At 35.1% G+C, this 15,222-nt stretch overlaps 1 protein-coding gene across 4 annotated transcripts in view; it reads right to left on the minus strand.

Annotated features, from left to right (window-relative positions):
* LOC145249430 (uncharacterized) overlaps positions 1-15,222 on the minus strand; it is a 111,418-nt gene that overhangs the window by 78,662 nt on the left and 17,534 nt on the right. For 2 of the 4 annotated variants that reach the window (XM_080110988.1, XM_080110982.1), the window contains exons 2-3: positions 8,929-9,024; positions 8,292-8,559 (exon numbers count right to left, since the gene is read on the minus strand). In XM_080110988.1, coding sequence (XP_079967114.1) covers positions 8,292-8,549 — 258 coding nt within the window. In that variant the 5' untranslated portion in view covers positions 8,550-8,559; positions 8,929-9,024. The remainder of the gene's footprint in view (positions 1-8,291; positions 8,560-8,928; positions 9,025-15,222) is intronic. The other 2 variants (XM_080110987.1, XM_080110986.1) reach the window with 1 other exon arrangement.

Here is a 15,222-nt window from a genome sequence, read left to right on the forward strand (position 1 = left end):
AGACAAGGCCAAACTATTTGCCAAGAACTTTGCAGCTATTTCTACCCTCTGCGATGAAGGCCATCCCCACATATCCTATTATAACAGACAACACACTATGCAACTTACAAATATCTCTGCATGAGGTCTCCAAGCTAATCAAGAACATTGATTCCAGTAAAGCAACTAGCCCTGACGGCATTCCAGTTATAATGCTGAAAAAGATCCAACCAGAACTTGCCCTCATACTTACAAAGCTGTTTAAGTGTTGCCTTAAGGAGAAGTTCTTTCCAACACTCTGAAAAACCTCATCAGTATGCACTGTATTTAAGAATTCAGGTGATAAGTCATCTCTCTCTCTCAGTACAAACAAATAAGTCTCCTGTGTGACATGAGTAAGTTGCTAGAATCCATATTAAATAAAGTAGTCAACCACCTCAGCAGAAATAACCTTCTTAGTGACATGCAATCTACAGCAGATGTGCTAATGGTTATATCTCGTAGGATTAGTGAATTTCTTGACAAAGGCTTCCTTTCTAGGGCAATTGCTCTTTATATATCAAAGGCCTTCGATAAGGTATGGCATAAGGGCCTACTTCACAAGATTTCCAGCCACGGTATTACTGGAAATGTTTTCTCAATTATTAAATGATTTCTTTCTAATAGGCTTATAAGAGTAGTGGTTGATGGGCAGAAATCAGAGGCTCACAGTATTAATGCTGGAGTGCCTCAGGGGTCTATCCTGGGCCCAACTCTCTTCCTGATCTACATCAATGATCTCCCAAAACACATACTTAAATCATTCGTTGACATCTATGCTGATGACACGACCATCTATGGCAACACATCACAGACCATAAATGACACAGTTCTCTCCAATTCTCTCTCCTCTGATCTTGAGCGCATGGTACAGTGGGGGAAAAGGTGGCTGGTTACCTTTAATGCATCTAAAACCAAGCTCCTATCTTTACATCATCAACACTGATCCCCATCTGGCATCAATTGAAATGGATGGCTCTCGTCTTGGGGAGGCTTCATGTTTTGACAAGCTACTGGGTTTGACCTTTACTCCTGATCTGAAATGGAACATCAAGTCTGTTGCCCAGGTGGCTTGGAAAATGATAGGATCCTACCGCTCCAGAAGATATCTCACTACTGATGCAATTCTTTATCTGTATAAAAGCCAAATACGTCCAAGGATGGAGTACTGCTGCCACATCTGGGCTGGAGCTGCTAAAAAAAGCCTATCCTGCCTTGACAGAGTACAAAATAGACTTTGTGACTTACTGGGGGATGCTTTTTTCTCTTCCCTGCAACATCTCTCCCACAGAAGAGACGTTGCAAGCCTGTCTTCGTTTTATTGTTATTTCCATGGCAAGTGCTCGTCTGAGCTCCAATTTTTGGTCCCCCCTTGCCTATCTTTCACAAAAAACACCAGTCTAGCTGAAACCACTGTCAGTAATTTTCCCCACTCTTTATCTGTCCCTAAATCAAAACGTAGATTCCATGAACAAAGCTTCTTTCTTAGAAGTGCACGCCTGTGGAACTCTGTTCCGTTTGCCTGTTTTCCACCTGACTACAACCTGGATGTCTTCAAGTCCAACATAAACAAGTTCCTGATGAATCGCCCCCTTAAGTAAGACACTTTATCAAACTCCAATACTAACTATTACTGCAATACTATCCTATTGATTACTGTACATGCAATAACCCTTATCTTCTAGTGGCTTCTGGGCCTTGATAAGTGGTGACCTCCATGTAAAAAAAGAAAAAAAAAAAAGAAAAAAAAAAGAAAGGAAAGTGCTATTTATCCGAAATCCATCAGATTTTTTCACAACAAGAACTCATCTTGCTACCAAATTGCAAAACCACTTTCCTCTAAATACCTAACATAAGCTGATATTTCTGAATGGAGTCTCTTTTCAAGGACTCCCTGCCTGTGAAACACATTACAACAGGACTGCTTCCTTGCAAACTATAACATGATTGTCTTGCTTGTGAGGAAGTGTTGCCATTGGACATGTACGCATGTGATGGGGGATTGAAAGTTTGCAATTACCACCTTCCACCCTCATTGGTTAGAACTCGAAGCCATAAAACAGGATTGTTCACCCCAGCGGTTGGTAGTATGTTTGTGCTGCATTTTATTTCAGATTTTGACACATATGTTGTCATTTGTTTCTCAAATTGTAACGTTACCGTTACACTCAAACCGTGTTTATTACAGTTCAAACATCTCTCAGACCCCCACGCCGTCTGGTACTGTCGAAATGGAACAACAAAACAAAAATAAATCCAACTCAGCTTTTCTTGCTGTTTTAGCAAAACACATTTATTATCATTACTTTCCAAACAATAACTGCTTCTTGTTTTTTCTAACTGTTCATTTTGTCTGCCATGAGATTAACAAAACCCTGCCATCTCAACACCAACTTAAAAGTCTCTCGTTGCTACTGCGGAGCCACATGTCTATCTCACCTAACAGCATTTTTCTTTCTGCTTCACTACATGCCGGGCCTAACCAGCCATTTCTTATCTTCGATTTTACACGTCCATCTTTTTTAACTCGCACTTTGTTTCTCTCAACCATGCGGTGTCTTTTTTTCTTTTTCTTGACGTGCAAGCTCGTGCATACTTACTAATTTGCATATGTGCTTTTTTTTCGGCTACTGCTGCTAATATCTTCACAAGCCAGCTATCTTTCAGCTCCTGTTAGTATACCCACTTTGTTACAAAATTACATAATTGCTTTTGGATATCAATTTAAATTTTAAATGAAATCAATTTGGACATCATTTCCAAAAATCTACAAGTCGTCCTCTGTTCTATCAGTATTTACATGGAAGGTGCTCGACTGAGATCCAATCTCTGGGTCCTCCTTATATGACATTTGAAACAAGAACTCATCTTGCTACCAAATCACAAAACCAATTTCCTCCAAGTACAGAATTTCATGTATCCACTATTAATAAAAGTGCCCATATGAAAAAGTCTGGAAACTTATTGAAGGCACCTTGTACACCATTTCTTACAGTACTTCACAAAACTACTCGTATTTTATATAATTTTACTAAATTTTTAATTCAAATAAAATATCCGTGATCAGCGATATTACTTTTATTCTTCAATTGAAAATCAAAATGTCTAACATTTTTATGAAATTTAATAAACTATTCACATTATCACAGGCAATTTGCAATCTTTTATTGAGTTTTTAGGTATCATATTAAGGCTAAAAGCAACTCAAGGATAAGAGTTAATGAGATCGATAATTTGTCAGCTGAATGATCGAGAATGTTTGCACATTAATTGCATTTCAATTATTGTGCTGAAAAAAAAAACTTCAACCAGAACTAGTTCTCACACATAGAAAGCTATTTAAGCATTGTCTTAAGGAGAATTGCTTCCCAACACCCTGGGAAAATCTCATCAGTATGGTCTGTATTTAAGAACTTACTCATGATCAGTCATCTCCCTCTCAGTACAGACCAATAAGTCTCCTGTGCTTCATGAGTAAGTTGCTGGAATCTGTTAAATAGAGAAGTAGTCAACCACTTCAGCAAAAATACTCTAAGTGACATGCAATATCGTTTCCGTTCTGCTAGATTTACAACAGATGTGCTTACAGTTATATCTCATAGGATTAGTGAATCTCTCAATGGAGGCTTCCTTTCTAGAGCAATTGCTCTTGACATATCAAAGACCTTTGATAGGATATGGCATAAAGGTCTTCTTCACAAGATCTCCAAATATAGCCGGAAATGTCTTCTCAATTATTAAATCATTTCTCTCTGATAGGTTCATAAGAGTGGTGGTTGATGGGTAGAAATCAGAAGCTTACATCATTAATGCTGAAGTCCCTCAGGGGTTCATCCTGCGTCCAACTCTCTTGCTGATCTACATAAATGATCTTCCAAATCATATCCTTAGATCATTCGTAGACATTTATGTTGACGACACTATCATCTATGGCAGCACATCAAAGACTGTAAATGACCAAGTTCTCTCTGATTTTCTCTTCTCTGATCTTGAGCACGTGGTACAATGAGGAAAGAGGTGGCTGGTTACTTTTAATGCATCTAAAACTAAGCTTCTATCTTTACATCATCAATGCTCTGATCCCCACCTGGCATCAATTGAAATGAATGGCTCTTGTCTTGGGGAGGCTCCATGTTTTGACAAGCTTCTAGGCTTGGCCTTTACTCCTGACAATGAAATGGAACATGTATATCAAACCCTTTGCCAAGGTTGTTAGAAAAATGGTGGGATCCTTTTATCGATCCAGTAGATATCTCACTGCTGATGCAATTCTCTACCTATATAAGAGCCAGGTATGTCCAAGGATGGAGTATTGTTGCCACATCTGGGCAAGAGCTGCTACAAAGACTATCTGCTTTGACAGAGTTCAAAATAGACTTCATCGCCTAGTAGGGGATGCCCTTTTCTCTTCCCTGCAACCTCTTTCTCACAGAAGAGACGTAGCGAGCCTGTCTCTGCTTTATCATTATTTTTATGGCAAGTGTTCATCTATGGTCTCCCCTCGCCAAACTTTCATAAGAAACACTTGTCTAGCTGAAAACACTATCAATAATATCCCCCACTCTTTATCTGTGACTAAACCTAAATGTAGAATCCATGAACAAAGCTTCTTTCTTAGAACTGCACACTTGTGGAACTGTCTCCCATTCGTCTGCTTTCCAGCTGACTGCAATATGGTCCTCTTGAAGTTCAACGTAAACAAGTTCTTGATAAAGTAATCCAATTTACCAAATTTCCACTACTAACTGTTACTATGATATTGTCCTAATCACTACTGTACACTCTTTAACCCTTATCCTTAAGTGGCCTCTGGGTCTTGATATGTAAAAAAAAAAAAAAGTTTGAATGGTCACTGTTTCATGGCTAATTGAGCTGCCAAAATAAATTTGTATCATTGTTTAGTGTTTGTAAAAAAATATGCCCACATAAAATGTTTTTAAATAAATGAAAATAAAATAATATTTAATATACTTTTTCTGAAGTCATTTCAGAAAAGATAAATAAGATATTTTTTTTACATATTTTTAGTATAATTTCAAAACCTACTTTTTTTTAATTTATTTATTTAAATTAAAACCAAAGAAGAAAGCATTTAAATGTTACATTAAAGTTGGAATGTTAATCTATGCTTGTAAAAAAAAAAAAAAAATGTCTAAAAGTTCAATTTAGATTTCAAATTTCAAGTGTTTAATAAAACTAATCATGGCTAATTCACAAATTAAATGTGAAATAAATTTTTTTTATTTTTTGCAAAAGAGATTCATGTTGTATTTATTTTTGTTTGTTTTGTTTTATGGTATATCGACCATTCTTGGGCTATTGAATGTCGAAACATTAATTGTAATGTGTTAGATGTTGGTTAGTTGCTTTTGGTGTTTCTTGCGGAATCTTGTTATATTTTGTTGTATATTTTAATCTATTTAGGAATTCAATAATTTTTTTCTGGGTCGATTAAAGAGAGTTAAATATTTCCCTTGGACTATTCTCTTAGTAATGCTTCATTAGGCCCCATTTAAAGTCCCCGCAGTCCGTCAGTATATGATGTACTGTGTAGGGTTCCTGACACGTTATGCAAATAGGGACCTGTTCTCCTTATAGTCGATGTGAGTGAGTGACGGGAGTGTGACTTATTATCTAATCATTAATTTTTGCATAAGATTCATGTTGTATTGAACAAAAACCGATTAATGTTATTTTAGTAATACATAAAAATTGTACATTTGTTTCATTTGATTGCTTTTCTTTCTAAATGGACTACCAAAAATAATTTTAAACTTCAAATGTCAAAATTTATCTTCATACTGTCACTGCAAACAGAATTTTCATAAACAAATATTTTTTCCAAGAACTTCCTGCCAGTGGGACATATTGCCACAATATTTTTCTCTGAGGCTTACTACAGGGTCTTCTTTAAATCTAATTCTTCATAAACACTCATCATATATCATCCTCATAAGTCATTAACTCTGATCCTCAAGTCGTCATTTAACAGAAACAAAAGTAAAAAAAATAAATAAATAAATAAAAAACAGTAAAACAAAATGAAACAAAAAAGTACAACAAAAATAAAATCAAACAAAGATATTTTTATATAATCAGTAGATTTGAAAAGAAAAGAAAAACAAAACGTTTTTCAAAACATTTGAAGTATATAATCTGAAAAGAAAATTCTCTAAACAAAGTTTTGCATTTAAAACAAAAATTTCTTGGCAAAAAAATAAGAAAAATGCAACAAGCCATGTAAAAGTAGAGTTAAAAGCTAAGTACATCTATATATTATCTTAATTTTTTGTCTTAAGTGACCTTCATATGATATTTAGGCATTACTATTAGGCTGTTCCACAAAGCAAAATCACTGACAGGGAATGCTGCTTTTCTTCTGAGATGAAAGCGACTATATAGTACCTTTTTTTTTTTTGCTGGATCTTTAGATAATTTTTATGCGCGAGTGCACAAAACCCCTAATAAAAGATTAATTTGCAACTCCAAATCACAGAATAATTAACCAACACCTCTTTTTTTAAACAAAACAACGAAAGGGTTTATTTCAAAAGAAGAGAGATGAAAGAAAGAAAAGGAATAGAAAGTTCTAAGATGATCTCGTGTCAGGAGGCAGAAACCTTGAATGTCCCCAGGTCGTCCAGTGAAGTAGTCACAGTCTGGGGGGATTCAGTGGACAGAGTGAAAGGAGAGAGAGGTCTGTCTTCTTTGATAGTCTGAGCTCCTCTGCTGGCTAGTTCCTGACAGGGGTAATTAGTTCCTTAAGGGACATATAGAAATTAATGTGCCCTACCAGCTGACTGGCTACATCAGTCAGCAAGGGGGCATTAATCCACAAGAGAAAATAGTATGTTATGGTAACTGCTACAGATTCCATTAAGGCCACAACTTGGCATTGGGATGAAAAAACATCCTGAAACGTATATTGAAATTCTGAGATGACATCAAGAAAAAAAAAAAAAAAAAATGACTACTCCTTTGTCTTTTGGCTAGGAGTAAAGTGTAGCATCTGTTTTCATACTACATTTCATTGTTTCTATTCTCAATCAGTGAAGGAAAAATCCTTACAAAGTGGCAATTTTTATTTTTGCCCTAATCCAAAATGCCTCTTTTTGAGGAGCTAGATTTTCCCCACATTAAAGACTGACCTTGTATCTGATTTGGCTCTCATAGGAAGGTAAGTAAATAAGCATACAAAGAAATAAAAAAGCTATTAAACTGATTAGATAAGAAAGATTTTAAGTATTGATTAAAAGTATTTTGTTTTTATCCAGAATTACTCCATATTAAAAATAAAAGACAAAGCAGCATAATGTTATGTAACCGTGATGAAACCAAAATATATTCCCAAAATTATGTAGTTAGATCAAATAGTTTTATTTTTACAAAGAAAATCATTTTAAAGTGATTAATAGGAATTCATAGATATCTTCGATTATATAAATCTCAGTATATTTGTGTATTTGTATGTCCGCTAAAAACTTTTGTCATCCACATCAGACTGGCATGAATCAGGCAGTTGGAAAGAGGACACATAATATTGAAAAATTAGATCACTATGTGACATTTTTTTTTCTTTTAATAACACAATAAGATGGCAATCAAGTCCCTTTTTTATTGACTATCATAATATATATTTAACTTTATTTTTCAACCGGGCAACGCACCCCTTTCTGCTAGTTATAACTAGGGCTGTGACAACAGAATATTCTTTTCGTTCTTTTGACTCTCGGGTATATATCTGACAGAGTTAAACAATTAATCAACCGAGAACCATATCTGTCTATATTAAAACATATAAGATATAAACGGATATACTCAGGAGTCAAAACAATGACAAGAATATGCTGTTGTCACATCCCTAGTTATAACATATATCTAGCAGGTTTGAATTACTGAGTTATCTCCCTTTGTCTTTTTTCGTTTTTATAGATTGTTTTAAAGTGGCAGACAAAACAGTCGCCCTCCAGTTACTCATAAAATTTAATTTTCTTATTTAAAAATAAAACAACTTGGTCAATTTACCAGTTTTGGAATATGATGTTTTCGTTTCATTACAGGTACATAGGTCATACAAATTTTTCTTTATTTTTATTTTAATATAGAGGAAATTCTGGACAAGAACCAAGTTTTTCAGTTTTATGAAATTTTTAAAAATTAATTTGCAAATAAGATATACATTTGAAAAAATTTATTTTTCTTATTTTAAAAATTTATTGTATTTGTGAATGTTTTTTATTTAATGAAGAGAAAGATAAAATTTTAAAACTCACTCGGTCTCCTTTGAAAATTTTCCATTCTTTAATTGGTTCAACCCAAATTTTTCCTCTTTTCTTCAATTCCGAGGGTAAATTGGCTCTTTTGGCAGCATCCGTCCATGGGCGATCTTCTGTGTAGACCCATGGTCTCTTGTCAAAGTCAATACGCTTCCAACCCCAAATATTCTTATAAATATATTTTCCTCTCGCATTCGAAATTTCGTTTTCGACATATCTCTTGAAATAACCAAATGCAATTTGTGTGAGTCGCATGTTGTTGAATCTGAAAGTCAAATAAAAAGATTAGTAAAAACAAGAGAAACCAAAATAATAAAAAACTGCTGTTTTTTTAACCAGTTTTTATCAATCAGGAAAATCGCTTTCAGCATTAAAAATGTGTTGTGGTAGCATTGTGTGATTGACGACATAAATTAATGAAAATAGATATCAAGTTTATTTATGCACAACTGCAGACTTTATTTGAAACGAGTACAAAAATATTTATACATGCATGTGTGTGTTGCGTACGAGCGCATTTGTTGATCTCTGATGATTATGTGTGGACTGAGATAAACATATTTTGTTTGATATTGTTACAGAGGTAATTCATGGATTTTAGTGTGCATTCATGATTTTGCAAAGTGTAACTTACCTCTGTAAGGCTGTATCAACACGCAGTAGTTTGATTCAGTACAGAGTTGGTTTGCATGGGTAAGCCAAACTCGGAATGCGTAGCATGACGTTGTCACTGTCGTGTGCCATGGAGAAAAAAAGAAAGAGATGGAAGAGAAAAAAAGGAAAGAGATATCTAAACAGAAGTTAGTATCAACACCTGTCTGCCAGAGGCAAGGTCAACTTGCCTATTGTTTCCCTTTTGCAAGATGTGACTATGGGTTTGCTATGCGCGAAACTACAGACTAGTTTTTAAAACTAATGGGTCTCTACAAATGAATTTACGTCTTATGTATAAAATAAAAAGAAACTAGACTCTTAGGAAGATTGCCATTATTTCAGTAATCATAGGAGCTACTGGGCTCATGAAAAGAAATTATGCCTGAAAGTATTCTGTACCTCTATAAGGCCACCATTTGCCCATGTATGAAGAATTGTTGTCACATTTAGGCTGGTGCATCTGCTACTAGTCTCTCATTTCTGGACAGGGTTCAAAAAAGAGTTGCCAACCTGATAGGTCCTGAACTGTCATTAAAGCTTCAACCTCTGTCCCATCAATGAAATGTTGCGTTTCTCTGCCTGTTCTACAAGTATTTTAATGGTGAATGCTCTGACGAACTATAAGCACTTGTACCCTCTTGACATAAATACCCCCAACAAACAGCTAAATCCCACCTTTACACAGTAGAGATCCCTAGGTGTAAGAAAGCCTTTTACTCCAATAGTTTCTCCCTCGGAACTGCTAGAATTTGAAACTCCCTTCCAGGATTCTGCTTTCCCAATTGTACTGACATGCAGAAGTTCAAGTGTAATGTGAGCAGACATCTTTCTGCTCGTCTCCCTTCATAATGTCCCTGATAGTATCCCCCTACATCAAAGTGGCACTGTACCTTGTTTGGGGTGAAAATTGAATATATATATATATATATATATATATATATATATATATATTACTAGCATGGGTGCCCGGCATTGCCCGGGTGTTTGGAGGTGTGTGTTGGGCAAAAAAAAAAAAAAAAAAAAAAAAAAAAGTGGTAGTAGGAAGGCAGGCTCGAACCCATACTGCGAAGGAGGAAAAGAACGGGGTAAAAAAACGTGACGTCTTTACTGTTACGACTACCACCAAACCAGAAGTGACGTAGGTTTAAATTAAGGCTAGACAATCAGAAAGAGAGGATGACTTTCGAAAATATCCGCGAAAAAAAGCGACCCCTCCTTGTAGACAAGTGCCCAGTTGAGGGTGAAGAAAATGTTTTTAGCCAATTTTTCGGTATTTGTCATCTGAACGGTCGAGCTTCAAAATGATACTGAGCTTGTGAAAATCCATCGCCTCTGTTTTAGGCAGACATGCAAACCTACATACATACATTTATATATTGGTAGCTCAAATTTTTAACCCAAACCGATTAAAAAGCTTGCCATATCTCTGAATATCCTTTATGTAAAATTTCAAATGTTTAGACCATAAATCGTTTGAGTAATTTGGTAGAGACTGCAGAGGTCAATTTTTTAAAAAACTTTGACCCCTATTATGACCCCTTAACATTTACTATTTTGGGCTCAAATTAAGTTATTAAGTTAGATCCATGTCCAAGGAACCTATATCTAAAATCTCAAGCGTTTATACCCAAAATTGGCGGAGGAGTTTGATAGAGTTCTCAAAGGTCAAATCGTTGAACTTTGACCCCTTAACAGACAAATTTCTGACCGAAAACGGATTACAAAAATTTTCTCAAATCTCAATACCCTGTATATCAAATTTCGAGTCTGTAGACTGAAAACTGACAGAGTTATTGCATAGGGAAATGTACACACACACACACACACACACTTTTATAGATATATATATTAAAGCATATTTTATGACTGGACAAGGCCAGGCACAACACGCTGCTAGTAATAAATAAATTCAACTGTTTTATTTATTTTTTTTTTTCACCCAAATCAATGAACACTATCATTGGGATGTAAGAGGCTACTGAGAATTAGGGGGCATCCTAATCAAGGAGTTGTGTAGGAAGATGTTTGTTCCCATTACATTTAAACTTCTTCATATTCGTACAGTACAGGAAACAGGAAGCGAGGAGGGAATTCCTAAAGTTAGGAAATTGAAGAAAGAAGCTATTGGAGTAGAACGTCCACCAGTATCTGAGAACATCGAAGTGGCACAAACAGCACATTTGTTGAAACATGGTAAAGTACTTATAAAACAGACAGATATTGGGCAGAGGGTGGCAGTTAAAGTTAGATAGTGTGGGGTGGGGCCTATTAGATTAGAAATTCTTTTTTGGAGCCTGTCAATTGTATTATTCTCACCTAATTTCTCTTCATGCAATACAAGTCCTCAACCATCGCTGGCGCGCTGGCCAAGCTTCACTATCGTTCTTTATCACATTGCATACAAATGCCTGATGAATTCTTGTTTGTCGAGAGTAGTTAGTGGTACTCTGCTAGTTTCAGTCTTGCAAAAACTTTGGAAACATCTTATTTTGTATTTTAACTTTTTATTCAAACATAAAATAAATAAGTATAAAGGCGGACTTTTCAATATTTTGTTTAGTTTAACGCAAATATTTAATTCAAAATCATAGATGAATTTTTGCATGGTTTATTTTTCATATTAAACATCTATAAATCTAATCTCTTTTTTTCCTTTAAAAATAGTTTTCAATTTTTAAAAATACGTTTCTTTTTTTTTTTTTTTTTTTTTTTAAACTAAACGAACAATATAAAAATTATTTTTTACTTCAAACAACCAATATTTACAACTGGTATCCCTTGTATCAAGTATGTAATAACAAGGGAGACAACTGATACACATACAAAAAAGGAATTGCTTCCCTTTGCTGACATAAAGTAAAAAAGATGGAAACCATCAAAAGCAAGCGCCACTGAGAAACAGTCTGCAAAGTTGTTTTACACTGGCGCAGATGACATTTATTGACAATTTTCAACCGTTAATTTTATGCAGATTTTTTAATGTCTTTCTTGTCAACATGAAAACAGTGACTTAATTTCCATTCTTTTGTTTTGGCAAAATAATTGATTACGTACATTTCTTATTGTTTACTTTTTCATGCCTACAACTACTACTATTGCAACTTGGAACGCGAGGTGCTTACCCTTTGGGATCCTGTCTAGTGGAAGAAATTTAGCAGCAAGATGTCTGGTCACATTAAACTTCTGCAGGTTAGTGCAGCCAGAGAAGTGGAAAACAGGAAGGGCATTCCAAAGTCTAGCAGTCCGAGGGAAGAAACTATTAGAGTAGAAGACTTTCCAGTATCTAGTAATTTAACAGCAAAGTGGGGCATTGCTGCTATGCTGCTGGTCGAATGATTCAGGAGTATGTACGTCGAGGGATCGCAAATGATATGAATTCATAAGACCACAGTCCATTATAGTACTTGCCAAAATCTTTGAGTCCTTAATTAATCAGACACAAGTCCACCCCACCACCTCATGGATACTAAATTTCACTCCGACCAACAGTATGGATTTAGGCAAGCCTATTCTACTGCAGATATCCTAACTGTAATTTCTGAACATATCTACCACACACTGGATAAGACAGGAATCTAAGGCAGTATCCCTACATATATCTAAGGCTTTTAACAGGGTATGGTACGATGGTCTTCTCATGAAAATCAGATCCTATGGTATTACTGGACGAATACTTATAATTAAATCTTTCTTAAATAAGAGATAAATCCAGGTTGTCATCGATGGTCGTACATCAAAACAACATGATGTAAATGTGGGTGTGCCTAAGGGGTCAATCCTTGAACCTTTATTATTTCTGATATCCATAAATGACTTCCCTTATAAAATTGTGTCCAAGATGAGTATATTTGTTGACGACACAATGCTCTATAACAGACACAAAGGGAAAATGAATGGACACATGTCTAAAGAAATGGCTGAAAACCTTGAGGAAGAACTCCAGTCTGTAATGAAATGGGGACAAAAATGGATAGCAACATTCAATGCTGCCAAGACTAAGTTTCTTTCCTTTAATAATTACAAAAAATCTTCTCAACTAGTGATAACCATGGCTAATGATACACGACCTGAAAGCCAATTGTTCAAACTCCTTGATTTAACATTCACAAAGAACATGAACTGGAACAAGTATATTGAGGGCATTGTCAAGGCTACTGCGAAGAAGGTGGGCTCTTCTATCGTGCTCTAATATTGCTTTCGTCTGAGAGTATCCTGTACCTCTACAAGGATACCATTCACCCATTCATGGAATATTGTTGCTAGTCTTTCATTCCTAGACAGGGTTAAAAAAAGAGTTGCAAACTAATAGGTCCTGCACTGTCAATGAACTCCAACCTGTCGTATTGACGAAATGTTGCATCTCTGTACCTATTTTTCAAATACTTTAATGGAATGTACTCAGACAAACTCCAACCACTTGTACCCTCCTCTAAACATAAATATCCTCGACCAACCCAACAAGCAGCAAAATCCCACCCCTACACTGTAGAGATCCTAGATTCCAGAAAACCTACTGAAATAGATTCTTTCTTCAAACTGCTAGACATTGGAATTCCCTCCTGGCTCGCTGCTTCCTTTACTAGACCAACATGCAGAAGTTCAAATCTAATGTGAACAAGCATCTCTTGCTATTTAACTCCCTCCATAGTGTTCCTGCAAATTGTGTCTTAAATAGTAGCCATTATATCCAAGTGGCACTGTACCTTGCTTGGAGTGAAAAAGCAGTTAAAAAGAAAAAAAAAGGAAAAAGAAAAATTATATGGGTTCGAAAACTAAATGTTTACATTTTCTTTCAGTCATGTGAACAGTTTAGTTGTTGGCATCCGTCAGTCAAAAAGATATGGGGTTGCGCCTGTAGGGGTAGGTGAACGCCATTTTCTGTGGCTGAATAAGCCTATTTTTTATCTACATGGTCGGTTGCAGACATCGCAGGTGAAGGTTGGTGCATAGTGTTTCTCTGCCCATTCTGCGATGGACCTTTCGCTAGTGGTCAGGCCTTTGGTTACCATTTGTCTCCAGGTGCTGTGGACTTTAGCTTTGGGTTTCCAACTGGTAGGGTCAATATCATATGCTTTCATGTCGCGTTTGCACATGTCGACATAGCAGAGGGAAGGACGACCAATTTTGCTTTTGCCAGTAGTAAGTTCACCATAGAAAATGTCTTTTGAAATTTGCCTATTGTCCATGTGCACATGACCTAACCAATGTAGGCGTCTTTGTTTAGTAATATTTTTAGAAATTGTTGCATTTTATTGACTGAAACAAATGTTTCTTTGTTTTCCATTTCAGAAACCTGGGTTCCATCTTGTGCAGTTTCCTTTTGACTGTTGTAACTCATTACTGAATTTTACTGAGCAAACATCATCAGTCACAGGGGCTGATCTTTAAAAACAGTGAATTCTTTTGTTTTTATGTTTAATCTCAAAACATATCCTTTATTAACTTCAACATAAAGCCCGAAGGCTGGGATGGTAGTTGAGACTCTAAATTCGCATACAGGGAATAAAGCAGTAAAAATGGTAGCCAAATATAAATTACTTATAAAGAAAAAGTGAGATTTTGAAGTTGCACATTAAAATTGTAGTTTAACACCATCAGTTAAAATTACAATCTAAAAATGTGAGATCCTATTTTTCTCAAAAGGCGATTACGTGTGAACAATCTGAAGAACTTGTACAAAAAAAGCAATTATTTAGAATTTATAATGGTAGTCAGTTTCACATACAAATTTAATGTAAAATGATTGGAATTTCTAGCCATTCTAGCATTTTAGGATAGTTAATCTATTTTTAAAAAATTCTCATGGGAGATAAATTTTGTACATTTTTTAGGGAGAGGGATATGGTCTACATTTTTAAGTGATTCATATATGATTTTACAATCTTGTCAGTTGGACCCTTAGTTAGTAGTAAAAGAAATTTAGTTAATCACCCTAAAAAGTTATAATTGCCTGGACATGGGAGATTATTTTACACAAAATTTATATACAAAACTGATCCCCCAATCTAAATTCTAAAATAATTGTTTTTATTTATTCTTTCCAGTGCTTTTTGAGATTAGGTATCCAAAGGTTGGCAGTCATGACATAAGCAATTCTGACTACAAATCAATTTCAAACTTTTACCGAAATATATAAATAAAAAAGCACTGACTATTTTTTTAAAATATATAAATAAAAAAAGCACTGACTATTTTTTTTTAATATATAAATAAAAAAAGCACTGACTATTTTTTTTAAATATATAAATAAAAAAAGCACTGACTATTTTTTTTA

The sequence above is a fragment of the Euprymna scolopes genome, chromosome 28 (assembly GCF_053919585.1).
Source record: "Euprymna scolopes isolate OS-2025 chromosome 28, ASM5391958v1, whole genome shotgun sequence".
Taxonomy (NCBI): Eukaryota; Metazoa; Mollusca; class Cephalopoda; order Sepiida; family Sepiolidae; genus Euprymna; species Euprymna scolopes.